Source organism: Sus scrofa, chromosome 7 (assembly GCF_000003025.6).
Source record: "Sus scrofa isolate TJ Tabasco breed Duroc chromosome 7, Sscrofa11.1, whole genome shotgun sequence".
NCBI classification, from domain to species: Eukaryota; Metazoa; Chordata; class Mammalia; order Artiodactyla; family Suidae; genus Sus; species Sus scrofa.
The window spans coordinates 67116065-67139310 of NC_010449.5; the positions used below are offsets into that span (position 1 = coordinate 67116065).

The following is a 23246-nucleotide window of genomic DNA, read 5'->3' on the forward strand; positions in this document are numbered from 1 at the left end:
CTAGTTAATGTTTCCTGAGAAACATTAACCTTCATTTTGGCACAGTGGGAGGTAAGACTGGGGATGTTCTGTGAGTCCTGGTGGTAAAGAGCACGACAGTACATTAGTATCAGAACCACATAACTGGCTATATTCCAACTGATTTCCAAGGAAAAGGAAAAGCCAGAATGTGGACATCTCAATGCTTTTTGACCTCACTGGGTGGGAGAGATACTCTGGGTGTGAGAACAGCTAAACAAGCCTTTGGAGTATTCAGAGTGTTGAGTGCAGGTGTGTGTACATTTGAAAGCTGCTGTTGTATAAGAAGTCCTAGGTGACTCAATAAACCCAAGAGCCAGAGCAAAGTAATCCCTTTAGCAGGGCTCTCCCCTGCTCAGACACTCCCCTGCCAGAATCAACACATTCCGGGAAAAAGTGTAAATCACACACTGAGGTAATTGTTTCACACTTTCAAAGAATTTACTTATTAATTTTAAAAGCAGTTTAATTTTTAAGACGCAATTCTGTATCTTGCCTTCTGTTTTGTACTTAAATACTTAACAGGTTTTTTTTTTAATGCTGATCACCACTACATATCAAAAAGCACCTCTACTGTGTTTACTATATATTATCTTTAAAAGGGATCAGGCTGAGTTACCAAATGTGAGTTCTGCTAATAAAAGAGGGCTACCTTCCATAGAATGTAACTTTGTATCTAACACCACATATCTTTGCAACTCTTGGTATTAACAGATTCACAGATTAGGCACTCTGACTAAATGGAAAAAAAGACAAAAAAAACAAACAAACAAAAAAAAAAAAAACAAAACATAGACTACCTACTCTTGTCCATTACATTCCCCTGTGTTAATTAGAGACACCAAAAAATTTTACTCCCAGAGTCTTGCTGAGGCAAATGTTTCCACCAAAGCCACCAGCAATGAAAGTTATGGTGCGAAAAATCAAGATAAGCCGTGATTTCATACATCACATAGACCATGATAGGACTGACCATTAGCTGTCCTTTGACCTAATGTATGTTATAGCATTGCTATCATTCTTTCAGTCACCTCTAGAGAGGCAGACTACTAAAAAATTCCTCATCATGGGCCCACCCACACATCTGACAATATGTAAATTTCAGTGCCTCAAGGAGATTAGAAGAACTATCTTTTATTCCATTCTATCACAAATTTAGTAACCACAACTGATCTTCAAAGAAATAACTCACTTTTGTTTCTGTTTTTCAAAAACACTTTTGAAGAAAAGTTGCCCTTCTGTTAACAAAAAAAAAAAAAAAAGCCTACTGAAGAATCCACAGTAGAAGAAAGAGTTCTCCCTAGGTACTGCAATTCGGGACTGTTTATACAGTTCCGCAGGAAAGGAACGGGATACTGGCTTTTAAGGAGAATTCTGCAAGGAAGAGCTGGAATTGGTAATGCATTTACTACTCATTTGCTTGCATCAAGAACCCCATTCCATTTCATTCTGCCAACATCCTAATTAAGATGATGTGAATCTTAGGTGATCTATTATTCTAGATCTCAGATAGCCCAATCTACATTAGACAAGATGTTACACTGCGTGCTTACACTGAGATGATAAGACCACTGAGCAGAAAAGCGTGTCTTCCTTCATGTCCGACCCAGCACTGGGCAGAACTCTCTGTCAGCCCTCAATAAATAATGGCTGGGCCTGTGCCTGTTGTCTTTGTTTCTCCTACGTTAGGCACAATTTAATCTTATTATAACATTTCTGTTTCTTTGACAACATATACCTGTGCTCTTTTTTACATGAGGAAGAGAGTAAGTATCTCAAGTAACTCTTTATAGATGTCAGTGTTATGTGGGACTAACCACATATAAATGCAATTCCCATTCAATATCTTAATGCTGTTTCTGAAGATCCTGTGGTAAAGAACATGCAACTACAAAAGCATTTGAGCCAGAAAAGAAAAGAATGTAGAGACAATGCTTTATCTTACCAATGCTTTGGAAGAATCAGGATCAAATTCCATTCCAGGATAATAATATCCAGCTGCACTATTACCCAAGAGATGCTATATAATACAGAGGAAATATCACATAAAGTTCTCCCCAAATCAGCCTCTTTCTCTCCCTTCAGTTAAAGAAAGTTACCCATAATTCATTCGCATGAATACTAGGTTAAGACATGGGTGTCTAGCAAAATAAACAAACAGAAAATATGTGTTACCATTAGATTTGCCTTCTCTTGACATCTAATGAAAGGCTACTCAAGTCAGAGACCACGCAAACATCCCTTCTCAGCCAATATCTGAAACTGCCATTCGTATGGCTTAGCAAACATATTTGAGAAATGTCCTTAAGCTTGCTCTTGTGCTATTGTTGAACAGATAACATTGATGACCTTCATAGTCTGATATCCATTTCCAAAGGGATGCCAACTTCAATCTAAGAACCTCAAAGAAGCCAGATAAAATAAGCACAGTCCTAGAGTTCAAAGCAGCTAACCCTCTGTCTCCTTTCACTAAGGAAATGAAGATCTTGGTTGGAACCCAGGCTAGGTCACCCTTATAGTAGCTGTAAATTTTTCTGAATTTACAATAAAATCTTCAAATAGCCTTTGTTTTGGAAATGTATATGTTTCTGTAAAGAAGACAAAGAAACCATTGTTGTGTGCTTTCAGTGACGCAAAATTTGAGATGTAATGTGGGGAAATTCTGGCCTTGATTCTAAGACATCTGTAATGATGGCAAGCACTATAGCTAAGAAGTAAAAAAGAGGATGAGAACATTTTAAAGACGGCAATGTGCAAAATTAAAAATGCTTTTTTGCTGTCAGGATTTTTGGGGGGTTTTTTGGCTTGAAAGGTTAAAAAAAAAAAGAATGTAGCCTTTGTTAGGAGTTAGATATTCTCTGTGTTTTGAAATCCCTCCAGTTATATACCACTCAGAAGTTTAACATACTGAAAGCCTAGTTTAAGGTGATAAACTTTGACTAATCTACCTTGCAATAAAATATAAAATTAAAAGCATCTTGTCATTTCTTGGATGTGAGTGCTGAAGCTCTATTTCTAGAATTGGTGGATTTTGTTCTCTATTTCCATTTATAAAAGATCTCACAGTCTTGGGAAAACACTTTTTTAAAAAATGAAATACAACAAATAAGGTATGCTGCCGAGTCCTGGGGGAGAAGTTTCCCAGAGTCTTTGAATTTCCTCCTATCCTCTTTCTTTACAAGATTTCTAAGACCAAGTCCTTTTCTGCAGTCTCTCAAACAAGGTAAAAAAGAAAAATACCCCCTAGATATATTCCTTAGATTTTCTATTATGCTTCTCAAGTTCCCAGTGGCTTCTGAAGTAAACCTAAGATGAATTCTGGAGTTACTTTTTTTATTATGTTTTAATTTTAGTTCCTCTTTTAGGTCTAAGATGAAATAGATGATCATAACTGCTATGCTTGGAGATGCATCTTATGGCACAATTTGTACATGATCTGCACAAGGTCACATCACGGAAAGAGGGCTGACATGATAGATAAGTCGAACCCAGCTTCTAGTCTTGAAGAACTTGAGAGTAACCTATTTAGGCTTGCTCTATTTGGTGCAATGGCAAGAAATCTGTTTAAACAGTCCATATTAGACACATTCTATATGGAGACCTCACTCTGTCTTGGATAATGTCACTTAGAGACATATGAGGAGTTATTGCTCAACTCACTGATCATAAAGGATCATTTTTGGACACAATGTGAGCCTTGGTGCAGATTGTGGCAAGCTGGCCTAACCATCTTCCATAAGATGCCGGGTTCTCTGCACATGCTGTTCTCCCTGTCAATCATTTTCACCCAGGCAAAAATCCTTCCCTCCACCCCTAAATTAAAACCTCAACTTCCCTAAGTTCTTCCTTGATACCCCCACATGGGGTTCGTTATTTTGCTCCATTGTGTATAGAACTCTTTACCTATCTCTACTAGAGTATTTACCAAATTCTATTATAATTACCTATTGTCTCCAGCAGTAGAGTATGAAGTTTGCACATCTGCTCTCTCCCAGACTTACCAAGTGCCAGGAACTGTGCTAAGCACTTTAGAGATGCCAACTCTTTAATCTGCATCTCAGTCCTTGGCGGTGGATAGTGGCATTGCCTCCATCTTACAAATGAGGCACAGAGAACTTAAGTCATTTTCTGAAGGGCACACTGCTAGTAAGTGTCAGGAGTTGAACTCAGAGAGTCTGACCTCAGAGTTGGAGCCTCTCTTGTTCTTCATGCTTGCCCAAGGGACTAAGGAAGGCAGTTCATAACTATCAAGCAAATGGAAGGAACGACTGTTCTAATTTCTCCATTGTTTCCTAAACTTAAATTTAGAAGACATCTTCTCTGACTTAAATTGACTTCACCTTCACTCTTGACTATGAATGAGTTCATCTGTCCAGAGAAAACTTAACCCAAACTGGGGAAGAAAGAGCTAGCTGGGAAGCAGAAGGCCTGGGGTGCGGCTGGCTCTGCCTTAAACTCTCACACCTCCCTCAGGTTCCACGTCTGCAGATGCCCACGCCAACCTCCAAGTAGCTGCTTTTAGATGCACTAGGCTGGGCACATAGTGTGACACGAAGTGCTTTGGAATAGAAAGACTATTAACAAGAAAACCCACTTTCTTTATTCTTCGTAAACTGATGTGACTCAATAAAGACATTTTTGCTTTGGAGATGGTTCAAATAGAGAAAGTTTTCGTTGTTGTTCTGTTTTGTTTAGAATTGAGGCACCCAAACAAGAATCAAATGTTTTTATTTTTCCTCCTAATATTTAGATTCATATCTCAATTCTCTTCAGATCAATGTCATAGAGTTTACTTATTTTAAATCACTTTTTAGTTTTTATATTTTACATATATTCTTTCTTTTTATGATTAAAGTAATTCTTACTCATTGTACATATTTGGAAAATCCAATGCTACTTTAAAATATATAATTGCATATTACAGGTTTCATCCAATGTTTAAAAATTCTCTTCTAAAACATTATTTTTAATGGTTAGGTTATCCTTCACTAGGATAAGACATAGCATAATTTGATTAAACAGCTCCTGTTTTATTATCGTTATTTTTTTTACTTTTCTTTGTCTTTTTGCCTTTTCTAGGGCCGCAGCCGTGGCATATGGAGGTTCCCAGGCCAGAGGTCCAATTGGAGCTACAGCTGCCAGCCTACGCCAGAGCCACAGCAACACGGGATCTGAGCCACGTCTGAGACCTACACCACAGCTCACAGCAGATCCCCAACCCACTGAGCAAGGCCAGGGATGGAACCCACAACTTCATGGTTCCCAGTCGGACACATTAACCACTAAACCACGACGGGAACTCCAAACAGCTCCTGTTTTAAACATTTGAGGTGATACTAATTGTTTTTGTTTTTGTTTTACCTTTTAGGGCCGCACCTGAGGCATATAGAGGTTCCCAGGCTAGGGGTCAAATTGGAAATTGGAGCTACAGTTGCTGGCCTACTCCACAGCCACAACAACGCAGGATTCTCAACCCTGAGTGAGGCCTGGGATGGAACCTGCAACCTCATGGTTCCTAGTCAGAATTGTTTCTGCTGCACCACGACAGGAACTCCTTAATTGTTTGATATTATGAGTAATAATGAGACACATGCTTTTACACTGTGTGAGGATCAGATAGCCACTCAGGAAAAGGGCTTCTTAGAGCCTAAGACAGTAGTATCTTGAAAGCTTGTGATGCAGACTCTGCATTCCCACCCAGGAGATTCACTTGAGGTGGGGCCTGGGGACCTGGTCCTCTTTTTGAGAAATGTTGACACTGCATCTCCTTTTATAATACTTTCTTCTATTTGGGCTCAGTTTTCTTCTTTATTTCATCTCAGCATCTCTTGACAAAATGAGCTAGTTAAAAGTATCAGTTCATCCACTTAGCCCTGGTGAACGGAGCCACTCATTTTCAACACAGGTCTTTTATTAATGCAGGTGACAGCTCTGTCTCTGCAGTCCTACTTCAGTGCCTCTCTGCCCTCACCCCTACTTGCCCCTTCTGCCTACCCATGCTCCATACCAAAACCAATAACTGGATTTTATGCAGCAAATCAGTGATGTCATTTCCCTGATCTCTCCCAGCTCCTCCCCTTTGCCCCCGACAGCTTCTCAGCCCTCTCCCCTTTAACTATAGCGGCTGCTCATAGAATGCCACCTCCTTGAAGAAGTGTTCCCAAATGCCCTGATCTAAATCACTTCTCCCTGCCTGACCTCTGCCTGATTCTTTTCTTCCACAGTCTGTAAAAGCATGGTTGTTAGCTGTCAAGTCTCTCACTTTACTTCACCACAAACTCCAAGAGACAGGTACTAGGGCTGATGGTTCATCACCGTGCCCCACCCTGAACAGTGCCAATAAGAAGCAATGCTCTAGGTGGTGCTGAAACTGGGCTCTGGGGCCAAAGGACTCAGATTCAAATCCTAGCTCTGCTATACTCCTTATGTGGCCCTAAGCCAGTGACTGAACTTTTCTGTGCCTCCACTTTTTTCGTTGGAAATTCTAATAGGTCTGCCTTATTTATAAGGTTTAGATGGTCTGTTGTGAGAATTAAATGAAAGAATACACAGGAGTGTTGTACAACAGTGTCTGGCATGTAGAATGCATCCGATAGAGGATAGCTTTTAAAAAGGTAAGCACCAGTATATTTTTGTTAAATAAGTAAACACATGAAGTATTGTTTGTTTTTTTGCTCTTTAGGCCTACACCTGCAGCATATGGAAGTTCCCAGGCTAGGGGTTTAATCAGAGCTGCAGCTGCTGGCCACAGCCACAGCCACAGCAACTCAGGATCCGAGCTGTGTCTGCAACACCGGATCCTTGACCCACTGAGCAAGGCCAGGGATCAAATCCACCTCCTCACAGATAATAGTCAGGTTTGCTTCCACCGAACTACAATGGGAACTCTTTTTTTTTTTTTTTAAGTTTCTCTCATCCCAGCTGCTCCCCACCTCAGCCAAAACATTAGCCTGATCAGCTCCTCCCTGCAGTCTGCTCCCTGGAAGAGCTTCACTCCTGCCCTGAGAAGTCTGCTTAGTACACATGCCAGCCCATATTATTAGTTCCAGCTCTGATCCTTTTGTCACGTCACTTCCTGAAATATGTGTTCATGTGCCAAGCCACCTCTCTTCCCTCCTTCAAGTATTTCCTGAAATGTGACCTCCTCCACGGAGCCTTCTTTAAATGGAACTGAGCTCATCATTCCATCCTCTGTTTCTAACAAATAAGTTAAAGGTTGCTGATCCAGATTCCAAAGCTATAAATTGCCTGAGCTTTTCACTGGCTACATGGCCTCACCACTGTGGGATAGTTTGGGTTTCTCCTCGCCTGCAGTTAAGAATACGAGGTGCAGAGGGTTTAACTTGCTCTGTATCTGTTTAGCCCAATGTCAATCCACATGGACACGGAATAAAAGTGACCTGATGATGATTTAATTACTTTGTCCATGCCAGGAATAGAAGCCATGAGCTCTTAGATCTGTTGCCCCCAGGTTGCAGTATGTTTCCACTCTGAGTCTATTATGAGACAGGTTTTCTACATTAACTTTCACAAAAGAACAAATACAAAAGAAAAGAGAGATTACATGAAAATATCAAATTAATAAAATGACCTTCTACATCATGAGTCCTAAGATACCTTTAGGACAGTGGCACACTGTATTAAAAGGGGTCTCATTTAAGGTTTAACTGCATGTGCTTTACGGATTATTTTGTAAATCTAAAGCAGATAACCAAAACATGTCAATATTCATTTTTAAAGTACTTGTTGTATTCGGTGCATGCACCATTATGGAGAACTTACACTCAGAGCAAAAAGATTTGTAGCAAAGCATATGACCTTCTTCCCACTACAATGACCATCCCCTAATTAGGCAATGCATCTGATAGTCATTAACAGGAATGAGATAATGAATCACTTTCTCTCTTCTTTGTTAATTTGCTGTAACCAAGCGGCTAATGGATGTCAGAGCTGAGTGATTGCACTGATTATAGTGATTTATAGTTGCAACAAAACAATTTAAAACCATTCTGATTATTCATGTTAAAGATGCTTTATGTTTTGTTTACTAAATGTTTTATGTCCCCCTTTCTCCTACCCCTAAAGTACTGTCCCCCTCCTACGCTGCCACTTTTCACAAAAAGCCCTCTTCCTAGAAAACTTGAAAGTTGTGGGCTTTTTTTTTTTTTATTGTTTTAAACTAAGCCATTTCATTTTGTTTATACATACCTACATATATAGAGAGAGAAAGTTTACCCAGTAGAAACGAAGAGCCTTAGGGGTGGAAAGAAAACTTCAGTGGTGCCTAGTTCAAAAGAAGACAGAAATAAGAGGAAATAAGGCAAACTTCAAGCCACTTACCTTGGGGCTTTCAGTCCCTTCCTCACCCTCCGCAGACACATCAGTGGCCAGAATCTCGGCTTTGATGGTATCCAGAGCCCTGAGAATCCAGCTGTGTTGCCGTTTGATTTGCCTCTGCAGCTCCTTCCATTGACTTGCAATCATCCGCAGCATGTCCTTCAGTCCTTCTCCAGAGGAGGGGAAAGCATAAGTTATGGACTGACTGCATTTTTACCCATGACCGTTTTTCATTTAGCAAATCAGGTGGATATTTTAAACAATAAACCTAATTTTAAGCGACCATTAGCACCACCTCCCACTCAGAATAGAGACTGGGGATTTCTGACTTGACAGAAGGCATAAGGACACAAAAATGGGATGGATGCATGGTTTAGAATCAACTTAGATTTAATACAGTGACTAAAAAACGTCTATGGAACAAAAACCACGATATATAACAACTATTATCACTACAGCTTCACATTCCAAATCAAAGGCTCTGTGTATATCTGTGCAGAGACTTCATAATGATCAGACAAATGTATGGAAATCTGTGAAATTAATTCAACTAGAAATACAGTAAATGGGCCAGATTTAAGACAGCAGCCTTTAGCATTAGCACACCCAATTAATGCTGCTCTTTTCTTATTTAGCTGTGGTAAGCTCAAAACAAGTGCCAAACTGTAATTCACCCCGTCTTAGGGTCTTTTACTGCCAGGATAAGTATAACCAAATGACAAAACAATTTTTTATTTATAATCTGTTCCTCATAAATATATTAATACTGGGGTAAAAACTGGTCTAAGGCCAAAACTCTGCTGATGCAATGACCAGCAAAGAACACGCAAGATATTCACGTGCATGAACTGGCAGGGAAATAATCAGGTATCTCTAGACTGACTGCTTTATATCTGTAGTGATATCTATAAGTACCTGAATGCATATGCATTATAACTATATGCATGATTCTCATTCATTATCTTAATGTTAGTTCCAGAGCACCTACATCAAAAAGCATGTCAATGTGAAGTTTTCAGGAATGTGATTTCAATTGAAACTCAGGCGAACAGCAAGCCCCAAATAAAATGAACAGACCATTTGGAGGCAGTATTTCATCTTATAAGTATCACAGCATTGTATGCAGTATATGAAACATTTATAAATCTTGAAGGTCAATCTGATAATGTAAATATTAATAATACATAAGGAAGTGAATATATGCAGTAATTTACAGCAATGCTTCTTCATCCTTAATAGTCTCGAGACATAAAGACTTGCAATATTTCAGGAGGATTTACCTGCTTTGTGAGATGCAATAAGCTCGAGAAGTTGGTGTCCTTCTTCCTCCACAGCTTCCTTGAGAGCACAATGGCTGTCTACATTCAACTTAAAGCTCTGCAAGGAAAAATATGAGCATCAAACCCTGGCAAGGCAGCTAAACATAAAACATCCATACAAAATTACTTGCTACTTTTTATCAAGAGCCACACAGTCCAATTTACCCAATAGACAAACTAATTTGCAATACTAAAAGCTATTGATATTTGGGATCTGGGCTCAAAATGTTTCCATTAGATTAGCAGAGTGCATCTGTTTGGAAACAGCTGACAAATCTAGAAATTCATTAGGTTTTTATGAAAAGTCACATCCCGTAGGCTATATCAAGAGTTGCAGTGTTCCATAAAATATACAGAATTCCTACCAGCACATATGAGCTCTTTTCTTCACTTTTTAGAAATGTTAGTGATAGCACTATTTATGAAACCATAAAAAATTGCAAACGTAAATTATATTAGCCTTATGTGCACATATCTAAATCCATTAATATAGAAGGGTTTGATTCAGCTGTTTCTCAGCACACAAACCATAGAATATTGAGGTGCATTTAGCTGCTGTATTGAGGAGTGAAATGCTTTTCAAATGTTTGATTTTTAAAAGTTTATTTCTTACAATGTGACATTGCTTTACAAATGAATACATCAAGTACATCGGGGGCATTTTTCACGAATGTCAGTCATCCAAAAGACAAAAACCGCTGTTATGGCTGAATTCTAACTCAGAACCACATCTTTCAGGAGACCCTCCCTCCTGCCTTACATGGAATTAATTACTCCCATCTCTCTGCTTCCTCAGCTCCTTATACCTGCTTCTATTGTAGAATTTATCATACTCTATTCTCCTTTATTCCTATACTTGGCTATCAAATTATAAGCAATTTGAAGGAATTGCCAGTTTCGCGTTTATTTCCAACTCATGTCACACACAAGGTGTTCAATAAATGTTTGCAGAAATAGCAGATATCTGTTGAACTAGATCAATATCACTCTCTGAAGGGGAAGGCTTCCATTTAAATATTTCAAGAAACACAGATGGATTTTTCCATCTCTGGAATGTTATAAGGTCTTCCAACCACAGGAGGTCCAATGGAGAGTAATTACAGTAACCAATCTGTTGAATCAATGGTTAGTTTTCAGGGTGAAAATCCATCCCTTGACTTGACTAATTTTGAAAAAGCATGGATTTTGAAAGACTATGTGCCACATTTTGGTTTCTCCAAAATATACAATACATTTTTGCTCTCACTAAACACAAACTGTGTTTCACTGAACAATGACTATATGCACCGCACTGAAGTTATTATTAGAAATACTTAATAGACATTTGAGATGATACAGTCCAAGCTGGCATGTCATCTGAATGAGACAGGTTCAACAACTATGACTTGTGGAATTGGGTATCCATTTTTCATTCTTTCATCCATCCATCCATCCATCCATCCATTCATTCAGAAACCATGTATTGTTGCCTATTCTGTACACTGCCCCAGGTATTAGCACTTCAAGGGGTATAAAGCATGAGTCCTGGAATCAAAGGGTACCTGCATATGTTACTAGGAGAAGGAAGTGCAGCCTGAGTCAACTTGGATGTTCAGTGAAAAGACACATTCTTAAAGCTCAGAGGAAAAAGCAGAGCAATCAAAATAAGCTGAAAATGGAGGAGACAGGGACAGAGAGATCAGATCTTGAAGTATAAAGAATTTTGACTCAAAAAAATTGACTCCAAAATGATGAATCATTTCATCTGACTAGAGGCATAAGAAACAATAAAGATGGAGCAAAATATGACAGAAAGAGACTTATTAGGTTTCCCCAAGGGTTGTTCACCATTTCTTGTATTGTCCTCTTTTCAGCAATAGGTATCTAGTTGAATAAAATAAAGTATGGCAATGTGTTGGAAGCCTGATGCTTCTGGCCAATCTAAATAATATAACATATGCGAAAAGTTAAACATTTACAATTTTATAGCCAAAACAGAGCTGTATTCACTTTTTTGCCATGGTAATGGAAATCCTCAACTCTGAAGCAATGCCATGCAGATTGAGGCACATGTATGCGTTTCAGGGAAAAGCAACACAAAAAAGAAAAACACTTGAAATCAACCTGAGAGTGCCAACATTTAGGAAGAAACCTATTCTAGAGGAAACCTCATAGCTATAAACTTAGCCTAGTGCTCTCTCTGCTTCTCTGTTTACTTACAAGAGACTTGTGCTGAATGGCTGGCAATCAGGAGCTTCCAAAGATGTGCATCCGGCCTACATCTCAGAGCAAAAGAGAACCTTAGGACCTAGGAGTGGGTTGGATAATTTGACATAGTTGAAGCCAACAGTATAGAAGAGATGCAGCTGGATCTGGTTCTGCCTCAAGATGATGTGGAAGCACTTGATTAGGACATTGGAAAAGACGAGGTATTCATTATCATGAAAAAGATAAGCTGATTTGATGCTATAGAAAAGAACCCTTTAATATAACTATTACCCAATGGTACAATATTGCCTGATTTTCAGGTGCACCCATTAACCATTAATAATATTAAGTAAGGAATTCACAGTGGGCCTCTGAGAAGCCAGGCAAGTAGGCCCATTAACAAAATTGTCGATGAAATTTCTGGCTGCTAAAGGATTCTGTGATAAACTCTCTCCATTCTGTTCCACCTCCTCCCTAGGAAGGAAGCTTAGGCAAAGGGGTTTTCTGCTCTTTCCTTTTTAAAAAAAAAACTTGATACTTGGGCATATTTCCACTCTTGGGCTGTTAACATCACCTCAGCAATGCCTTATGGTATATAATCCTTCTGCAACATCCAGAGCACTCCCTGAAAATGCAGGGCTTTCTCTGGAGATTTAATTTATGGCAGCAACATTGCTACAGGCAAGGGCCACAATCCTACATTAATGATGATTATGTGAAATTCCATCAATATGAGTAATCTGAGACCTGTGAGACACCACATCTTTTTTAGTGTCTTAAAACTAGCATATAACTGAATGTCTACAAGAGAATGACTAAGGAAGTGAAAACTACAGTGGCTGAGACCAAGTACTAGATTACTATAAGGATGACATGTCAGAGGTTGATCAGTGGGTGTTCCCATTGCTATAACTCTAGCCTTACAGGCATGTGGAGGTATGGGTGCATTACTCCTTGGCAGGATCTAAATAAACATCCTGATTATACTTTGATCATGATCAGACCTTACAAAGCAGACAAAATACATCTAATCCTATTCCATTCAAATTTCTGAAGATCCCAGTTTGACGGGAGTATAGGGGTCGTGTGGATATAAAGTGAAACCAAGGAAACGCAGGCCTTGATGGACAAAACTATGCCAAACATGAAGATTAATTACTTAGGAGGGATCATAAGAATAGATACAGGAGTTCCCATTGTGGCTCAGAGGGTTAAAGACCCAACATTGTCTCTGTGAGGATATGACTTCGACCCCTCACCTTACTCAGTGGGTTAAGGATCCAGTGTTACTGCAAGCTGTGGCATAGTTCGCAGACGTAGCTCGGACCCGATGTTGCCTTGGCTATGGCAGAGGTCTGCTTACCCCTGGAACTTCCATATGCTTCAGGTGCAGCCATAAAAAGAAAAAGAAACAAAACAAACACACAAAAAGAATAGATATGGATCTCCTGGTACAGGAAATGGTGGGAAAGCCCATGATCGCATTCAGAGGCTTAAAGATCCAAAACGTCTGTTTAGTAAACCCCATCATGACTTTCAGTCATCTCCGTGGAATACTGTTAGTGTCTGCCAGGTCCACTGAGGTCCACGAATTTTACGATGTTTGTTAACAGAGAGGTCAAAAAGAATTACCATATCTTTCCCAACATAATTTTAGTGGTTTTTTTTTTAAAGCATATATTAATACAATATGTTTTTATTGAGCAGTCTCTGCTAGACCTATAGATACAAAAATTAACAATATACAATTCCTGGACATAGAGCTTATAATCTACTGGGCAAAAGAGATAGAAACCAAGTAGCTCTATATGACCCAGCACAGAATTAATATGTAATTAGGGTTTGACGTGTAACAGAGGGTGGTGTGGCCTTAAACAAACTGAAAAATGATATGCCCTGCCCAGTGAGACTTATTTTTTTTAAATAAAGCATCATGCAGGCCAAGTAAAAATTGGACTGTGGGCTATATTCTGTATGAATGTAGTAAATGCTAGATAGGTGCTGTGGGAGCTCAAACTGGGGGCAAGTTCTGCAGAGCATGGCAGGGAGCCTGTAGAGAAAGAACAATTTGCATGTGGGCCTGGAGATACCCTTTATTCTAGCAAAGAGTATGGAGCCACAGACAGCTAGGTGTGGCTGGACTGGGGGTGGTGAGGGGGGAAGCAGGGGACCTGTAGCTATACATGGTATTTAATCCCAAGAGCCATATTAGGGTCGAGGAAGAAGATGCCAACCCACGGGAGAGTGACCAGTACCATTCTGTGTTCTAGAAACATCTTTCTCGCTGTTATGCAGAATTGATTTTAAAAGGGCAGACAAGGAGGCCATTTAGGAGGCTGCTATGGTAATGGAGGCCAGATGTTTCTGCATGCTCATATTTTTTTTAATTAAAAAAAGGTATGCTTTTTCTTCTAAATGAATGGAAGAAGAAAAAATAGAGAAAATCTGCTGTCTTTTTAAGTTTTTCTCAGTGCGTGAGAACAGCATGTGCCAGAATTGAGTTCCTTGGCTGTTCTGATGATAAATACCAGAGGTTTATTAGTCAGGAGTCTCCAAATGTGAAAGACATATTGAACTGATGAACTTTTACTCCCACTGTCATTTTAAAGAGATGGTATATATGCTGATGAATAAGACACTTGATGACACATTTTCTTCACACAAAAGATTTTTACTACCCTAAGAAAATGAAAACTTGCTTTTTCACAAGGACAGGAGAAAGAACATGTGTTCAGTCAGAAAAGCAGAGGCTTGAAAAGTCACCTGCTACCTGCCTCAGGCCATCTCCACCCAGGCTCCACTCTGAGCTGTGCCCAGCACCATCCTGCGTTCCTGGAGGGGTTCTTGGAAGGGAAGAAAGCCCTGATCCCCTGGGCAGAGCCTGGAAGCTTCTCTCCTGCTCTTCTCAATGCCATCCACAGAGGATGGATCACATGACTCCAAAATATCAAATCTACCTTCCAAATGCCATATGTGCCCCAAAGTGGAAGATTCTGATTAAACATTCCTTGGTTTAAGAATCTCCTAAGAACTTGATAAGATATTATACAGCCATAAAATTAAGACTATGAGGATCCGGCATTGCCGTGAGCTGTGGTATAGGTTGCAGGCACAGCTCGGATCCTGCATTGCTGTGGCTGTGGCTGTGGCCGGTGGCTATAGCTCTAATTGGACCCCTAGCCTGGGAATCTCCATGTGCCTCGGGAAGCGGCCCTGAAAAAAGGCAAAAAAAAAAAAAAAAAAAAAAAGAATCTCCTAAGAACTTCATATTATACAGCCATAAAATTAAGACTATGAAATCACATGAAAAATCCATAGAACACATTACAAAGTCAAAAAAAGGTGAAAATTCAAAATTGTATCTGTGGTGAAATTATAGCTATGTAAATGGATAGTCCCAGCCTGTAGGAAAAGAAGGCTCCAGGGAAATGCACCAAAATGTTAAATAACATCATTTGTGCAGAGATGGGCTTGGAGTTAACATAGTCTGTTCTCAGGGCTTTAGCTTTCTGAAACATAAAATGAGAATAATATCATCAGATTTCCCATCGTGGCTCAGCAGAAACGAATCTGACTGGTATCCATGAGGATGTAGGTTCGATCTCTGGCCTCGCTCAGTGGGTTAAAGATCCAGCATTGCTGTGAGCTGTGGTGTAGGTCACAGACATGGCTCAGATCTGGCATTGCTGTGGCAGTGGCATAGGCTGATTCGACCCCTAGCCTGGGAACCTCCATATACTGCAGATGCAGCCCTAAAAAGACCAAAAAAGAAAAACAAAGAAAAATAAAAGGAAATAATACTATCTAACTTCCAAGTTGTAAGAATTAGAGGGAATGATGGTAAAGCACTGAAGCAGTGTCTGGCAATGAGTGAGGCTAAAGGAAAATCATCACAGACTTTTAAATTCATTTTCTCCATTTTCCAAATGTTCTGCATAGTCAGTGGTATTTTACGGCATTTTTAGGTGACAAGTGGCACTTCTGGCGAGGCTCTCTGGAATCCTCAAGTGCAGATACCAGGTTCTCTTTGCTTTGGGGCCACCACCCAGCGCAGGTCTGCCACAGAGGGCACCCAAACACAGACGTAGCTCCCTGAGAAACTGGGAAGAGGGAGAGAAGATGAGGCCAATGATCTGTCTCCCTTTTGTCTCTGGCGTGTGCCCTTGGACAAGTCATCTAATCCTTCTGGGCTTCTGTTTCCTTATCCATAATCCAGGCATTTGGACTCAATATTCTCCAGTCCTTGAGCACTCTGATTTTATCTTTAAGTGAGGTAGTTAAGGATAGGTGGCTTGGGAAATTTTTTATTTATTCAAAACCAGAAAATTTTCAAAGGGGGAAGAATCCCAAAGGTCAACTAACCATTCATCTACCCTAGGGCAGCTCCATCCCTCAACCATCCCAGGCAGATGTGTTCTATTTTTAACTATCTCCAGGGAAGTTCCTTCTAACTTCTCATCCTGAGTCCGCAACATTTCTTCTCAGGAATTTGAGAGTTTTGTGAAGAGCAGCACGAGCTTCCCTCGGCTTCAGATTCTTCTGCCAAGTCATCTCTCCAGTGTAGGAGTTGGAGATCAGAAATGTCGTGAGAACATGCCAGCAAAATCCACAGGTCCAATCAATCACAAGCCGTGCCAATGTATTTCTCTATCTTCGCCTCTCCAGGGGGACGAATACAGTCTTAGATTCAGGCCCTCATCATCATCCCTTGCCAGGGTGACTTCAACAGCCCCACATCATAACCCCCTCCAAACTGCATTTTTTTCCCTATGTGTGGCATGCCTGTGAAGGTGCAGGCATTGTCCCAAGTTTGCAGGATGTGGCTGTGAACAAGATGAATACAGTCCCTGGCCTCACAGAGCTCACAGTTCAGCAGCTGGGGTGGGAGGTGTATATCTTAAAAGCAGGGAGTGCAGGTGCTTATATCAAGGGACTTATGGTGTGAGGTGCTGGGGCAAGCATGGGCTCTGGAGCTGGGACAAGCCCAAGTTCAAATCCTGGCCCCTCCACACCACCTGTGTAGCTTTATGTACTCAGTTTCTTCATCTGTAAAAGGGGGATATATGAGTGCCTACTGCACAGTGTTGCTACGAGGATGAAATGCCCTGGTACCTGTAGAACAGAGGCAGGTATATTGTAATAGCAATAAAAACATGGTATTACACAGAATGGTCTGTCTACAAAACAACTCTGAGAAAGATGTGCCTCTTATCAAAAGCCTCTGGTGGCTTCCTCAGGCTGCAGAATAAAATCCACCCCCTAGCATGACCTACAGAGCCCTCTAAGACCCCAGTCACGTCTGCTTCCTGAGTCCCATGTCTGCCTCGAAATATGCCTGAACTGCTTAAAGTTTGCAGCTCACACCAGCCATCTCGCTCCCCCAAGATTCTGCACCTCTGCCTGGAAAGTCCTTTTTCCCTCCCCTTGGCTAAGCCCTGCTCATCCTTTAAAATTCATCTCAGGTGTCATCCTTTCTAGCAAGTCTTCCCTGACCATCTTCTTTCATGCTGGTTTCCCCTCCTCAGCATCCATGGTACCTGTGCAGAGCTGGAAGATCTACATACTACGCTGTTGTATAACTAATGATGACAGGTCTGCTTTCCAACCCTGAGTTCCTTGAGAACAGAACTTTTCACTTGTGTTTGTGTCCTCAATGCCTAGGACAGTGCCTGGCACACAGCGCACACCTAATAAATGCTCAGGGAGCAAATGAATGAAGATCTGTGCCAAAAACCTTCCACAAAGCTTTCAAACTGCCTATAGCATTTTGGGAGATATTGGTGTGATCACTCTGCTTGGAAGTGGTTGATAAATGTTCCCAAATTTTACTCATTGAACACCATGTAAATGAGCTGTCATGTTCCTTCGCTCACAAAATTACTTGCCAATTACACTTAGATGATCCCAGTGTAATTGCCATGTAAACTGTACCCTGGCTGAGATAGCCCAAATCATCAATTTAACTTTACCCTCTCATCATATGGTACTTACCACATAATTAAATAAATGGTCAACCACCACCACAATTATATATCTCCCCAACAAAATGCAGTGGCTATATTTGTCACTGATTTATTAGTTATGACAATATGCAACATATCACACATATAATGTCAGAAGCTTTAAAAAGCAAAAAGCACTACGTACTCTTGAGAAAGAAGTTTCAAGTTTATGAACAAAAAGATAAGCATAATAAAAACTCTGTTTTCCTTTTTTTTAAAAAAGGCACTAAGGTATAAAGACAAAAATCCTTGTTCTTCCTGAGGAAACTTTTCTCCCCTGAAACGTCAGACAGTAAAACCATTTTCAAGCATCCAGAAGTGAATGTAGCTCTTTAAAAAAATCACAATTTCTTTCAAACAAGCAGCTGCATTTTTTGTGGAAGGCAAATGTATTTTACTGAGACTGGCATTCCTCTTTTGATAGACTTGCGAGTATCTTATGCAAGGATTAAATAGATGGGAGAGATCCTGAATGCTGATGATGCCTCTTGGTGACCAAATTTTCATTTGCTTTTCTGGAGGCTGCCTCTGCACCTGGCGCAGGTAATCACATTGACTTCCCAGCATGGCCACATTAGGCCAAATGGATTCTCAGAGGTTCTGTCTAAAGGGAACATTTGACTTCCAGAACACACTGCTCTGAGGCCCTAATTGAAAAAGAGGTCAGTGCTAGCCCAAATATCTCTCTACCCCCTGCGGTGGAATAATTGATGTGCAGCAGCCCCTACAGATGTGGAGTCACCAAGGTGATGGATGGATATAAGTATATTATTCACACGTACATCTGCTAATATACAGGTCCCACTGCAAACACCAAGACCTAAGAATATTATGTGGATTTAGGACAATCCCTGAAGGACTCCAGTTCCATTAAAAATTTGTTTGGCAGCCTGGGGCAGATCTATTCCAACTCCCACATGCTTCACACATTGGAGAGGGGGAATCAAACTGCTTTAAAAATAAATTTAATAAATTTTGTAATGTCAAGTCATTAATATCCTGTCTAGTCACATAGTCTTCCTATTTTGAAATAGTAATGTTAACCTGTGGAATTTTTTTTACCTTTCTAATGTCAGAGTTAATATTTTTTATTTTCCTTGTGTTTTCTGCCAAAGGGGATGGACTACATCCTGACAAGAGAAGAAGAAGATGCTATTTTCTTTCCCTCTATAGATGTTTTTCTTGTCACAAATATACCAAACAAAACCCAGAAAGCTCTGTGACCAGAGTCCATTTTGATTCGGAAATCGTAGAGGAAATAATTTAACTCACAGACATTCTCAGTTATTAGTTGTTAATTTGTAATATTAGTTATAATTTGCTGCTCTAATGGCTGTACACTTTACAAATGCTCACTCATTCATTTAGCAGATTTGTTTAGTACCTATTACGCATGTGCAGGGTAGGGTGTCAGAGGAGACACCAAAGAGGCACAGGCCATCCCTCAAGGAGGTGACGGTCACAGGTGAAGCACTAGGGCAAGGCAGGTGGGGAGAAATTCAACCTCTCTAGGAACACCTGAGCTTCTCACACCACCCGTTCTCAGGTTTCCAACGGAGGTACACACACCTCCCCACCACAACCCCCGCAACATGAGCAAAGCAACCTCATGAACAACAGGTCCAACTGATCTTCACAATACCTGGCTAAATATTTTTTACCTTATTATCATTTATGCCAGGTGAATTACTTCAAGATTCCAAAATTTCACATAACACAGGAGATAAGTAGATAGATCTGCACATGGGTCTACACAGGGAGAGAGATGGAGGGTGACAGCACCCTGGCTCGTGTGAGTTGGGTCATGCACTGGCTCTCACACACACAGTGTCCTTCAGCCTGTGCATGAATCCTCACTTACGAGGCAGTCTGCACGCTTCTCTTCAGCGCTCAGCACACCACTACCCTAAACAGAAAGTGTGAGATAAATCCAGTGTTTTCCCAGCATTCTACTTTAAAACAGTCATTACATCCTAAAGAAAAAGAATAAAGTAATAAATCTGGGAGTTCCCAACGTGGCTCAGTGGAAACGAATCTAACTAGCATCCACGAGGATGCAGGTTTGATCCCTGCCTCTGCTCAGTGAGTTAAGGATCCGGCGTTGCTGTGAGTGTGCTGTAGGTTACAGATGCAGCTCAGATCCTGTGTTGTGGTGGCTGTGGAGTAGGCCAGCAGCTAGAGCTCTGATTTGACCCCTAGCCTGGGAACCTCCATATGCCGAAGCTGTGACCCTAAAAAGACCAAATAAATAAATAAATCTATAAGATATCTGGGTGCCAACAGTTTTCAAAATGATGAGAACTGCTGGGTATGATGGCCCAAGAGTCCTTAAACTGAGTGAGGCAAAAAGTACATTCACAGGTGCTTTGAACAGTTCGGGGATCCTTTATTATTATTTTGTGTGTGTGTGTGTGTGTGTGTGTGTGTGTGTGCGCTTTTTAGGGCTACACCTGTGGGAAATGGAAGTTCCCAGGCTAGGGGTCGAACCAGAGAGCTGCAGTTGCTGGCATAGCCACAGCAACACCAGATCCAAGCCGTGTCTGTGACCTATACCACAGCTTATGGCAACGCTGGGTCCTTAACCCGCGGAGCAAGGTCAGGGCTATCTTTCCAACACCAACACGCATCCTCATGGATCCTAGTCAGTTTCATTACTACTGAGCCACGACAGGAACACCCAGGGATCCTTTTTAAATGAAAAGGGAAGACAGCACTACTTGTCTCTGAGATACACAGAATTAGACTGCAGAGGAATGCAGTCCAGGATGTTCGTATGTCCAAGATGAGCCTCCTGTCCCCATGCAGCCACCTCAAAATGTCCACATGCTATAAATTCCCAGCACATCCTTCCATTCACAAGCTACCAAAGGAAGTAACTCAAGGCTGGGAGTCGAGTATTTCAAATCCCTCAAAGAGAAGTAATGCTGCTCCCTACTAAACTCTCAGCTACTCATCTTACACTGATAGGAATCAAGGGCGACAAGCAAATGGAACTTCAAAGCTCCTATGAGGCCACCAGCCCCGCTCAGTGAAGCTGAGGGAAGTGGCGGCCAAACTCACACAGCTCAGGCTTTTGAAGTCTGACTGACTGTCTCCTATTAGCTGAAGAGTACAGGCATGTGGTAGCTGCTGGGCCAGGGCTGCTATCATCCCAGCAGAGGAGGGTAGGCAAGGAGAGGTGGGTGCCAGGAAGTGGGATAAAGGAAAGCCTGTCATCTCTTCAAACAATGAAAAATGGTACAGAGGAGGACACAGGAAGACAAGAAAAGAAAAACAGCTGAGTGTATTTTGGGAACTTTTCTGGTATGGCTAAAAACCTAAGAAGTATACGGGTTTTTATGATACAAATGAATAACATTTAATAAAAATATGATATAACAGGAAAATCTATATATAGATGATAAATGTATGAAAACATCTGTATTGAAATTTTTGTTAGATGGTCACATTATCAGTTTAATCCAATCTGTTTTTGTCTGTACTTAGGGTACTAAGGGTACTTAAAGGAATGTTTTTAGACCCTCCAAGAGCAAGGATACAAAAGCCCTGACTGCAGGATTTTGGTGCTTCTGTGCCACCTTGTGGTGGCCACCTCAAATTGCAGGGACCACTTTGAAAGGGAATGAGGTTCTGGAAAGTGGGCTTTAAAATCTATGCCTATGAACATGGATTCAAAGCTACACACACACACAAACATGGACCCTACTCACTTTTTAGGACCTACAGCAAAAAATTCCCAAGAGCATGACAGACCCTCATTACATGGGACCCTGAGGTGCTGCTGCAGACAGATACTCATGGGACAAAGGGGAGTCTTTCAATTGATGTTGAGAGTGCTCATTGCAGTATTAGTTCCACAAACATAAATAAGGAGGCAGCTTAAATAGCCATAATTATGGAATGATTAAGAAAATTATGGCACATCCACACAATAAAATATTAAGGAACAGCTAAAATGTGCAAAAGATCTTTATGTACTCAGAGGAGGATATCTATTTAGGTATAAAATAACAATCATTGAACAGTGTGTACAATGAGTGAAAAATCTTTCAAATGCATGCACTTTTACATTAAAAAGGTCCAAAAAGATAAACTGTTTACATTGGTTATCCAAGAGAGGGTAAGCTTTTATACTTTAAATTTTATTGCTCTTATATAATTTTGAATTTTTCCAGTGAGTATAACTTAATGTTTTTCTTTAACTAGAGTCCCACAATTACAACAGCTATATGAAAGAAAAAGCCTGCTCCCCCTTTAGCACATGAGCCTGTAGTTGCTGGGGTCTAGTAACACCTGCCCCCTCTTTTCCACATGAATACTACGTGTAAGGTTCACCTTCTCTGGTTTCACAACCCCCTGGAAGAGCTCTGGAGCTGTAGTCCATCTCCCCACACAGAGAAGCTTTCAACCAGTTTCTACAGGCTTCAATACATTCAAGTCTTGGTCAGATTTTGGTCAGCTTTGGGGCGGCAGGCCTTCCTGTGCTATTCCCAAGGACGTGAGTAGCCTCAGGGGAGACCAGGAAAGACAGCCCAGACATTGGTAATGAGATTTCTGACCAGACAAGAGAGAGCATCAAAAAGGGAACTGAGAGCTGTTGACATCTCTCTCTAAACCATCCCTCTCTTTCTAATCTATCCCCTCTCTTCTTATCCACCTCTCGCCTAACCCTGACCCACATCCTCTCCATTCCTCTCATTGCTCAGACATCATTTAATCCACTCATTCAACAACAGCCTCCCTGATCGTAGGTTTGTTCCATCCATGACTATGGAAGCAACTCCTTAGCACATACTGGTCTTTTCAGGACTGGAATCCACACGTTTTTGCCAGGGGGAGACCTGCTACATTATCAGCTCTGTCTTCAGGTCTGCCTAACCCTTGTCTCCTCAAACTGTTGAGACATCCATGTTCTTCTGGAAAAGAACCTCCCAAATAGCTTCTTTTAAAAACACTTTCTATTCACATCAAAGACAAGGGACTCATTTCCTTAATATATACAAAGCTCCCATAAATCCCAAAGCAAAAGACCAGTGACCCAGCAGGAAAAAAAATAATAGGTTAAGAACATGAGCCTACAGTTCTCAGAAAATACAAACGACTCCTAAAAATATAAAGAGGTACTCAACTCCACTTAAAATATAAGAAATACAAACCAAACTACAATGAGATGCCATTTATCAAAGGGACAAAGATCAGCTGCTGTGATAACATACTCCAGTAGCAAGGATGTGGAGAAACAGGCATTCTCATGCATTGCTGAATATAAACTGGTACAATCTCCATCAAGGACAATTTGACAATACATGAAAAATTTCAATACGTATAACCTTCGACTCAGAAGTTTCATGTGTAAGGTATTTATTTTAAGGATAAACTAATA

General features: G+C 40.7%; 1 protein-coding gene across 16 annotated transcripts in view; it reads right to left on the reverse strand.

The window, feature by feature from the left end:
* Window positions 1–23246, reverse strand: part of AKAP6 (A-kinase anchoring protein 6) — a 548607-nt gene that overhangs the window by 202524 nt on the left and 322837 nt on the right. For 10 of the 16 annotated variants that reach the window (XM_021099861.1, XM_021099867.1, XM_021099868.1 and 7 more), the window contains 2 exons: window positions 9636–9732; window positions 8359–8525 (listed from right to left, as the gene is read on the reverse strand). In XM_021099861.1, the coding sequence (XP_020955520.1) occupies window positions 8359–8525; window positions 9636–9732 (264 nt within the window). The remainder of the gene's footprint in view (window positions 1–8358; window positions 8526–9635; window positions 9733–23246) is intronic. The other 6 variants (XM_021099874.1, XM_021099876.1, XM_021099873.1 and 3 more) reach the window with 1 other exon arrangement.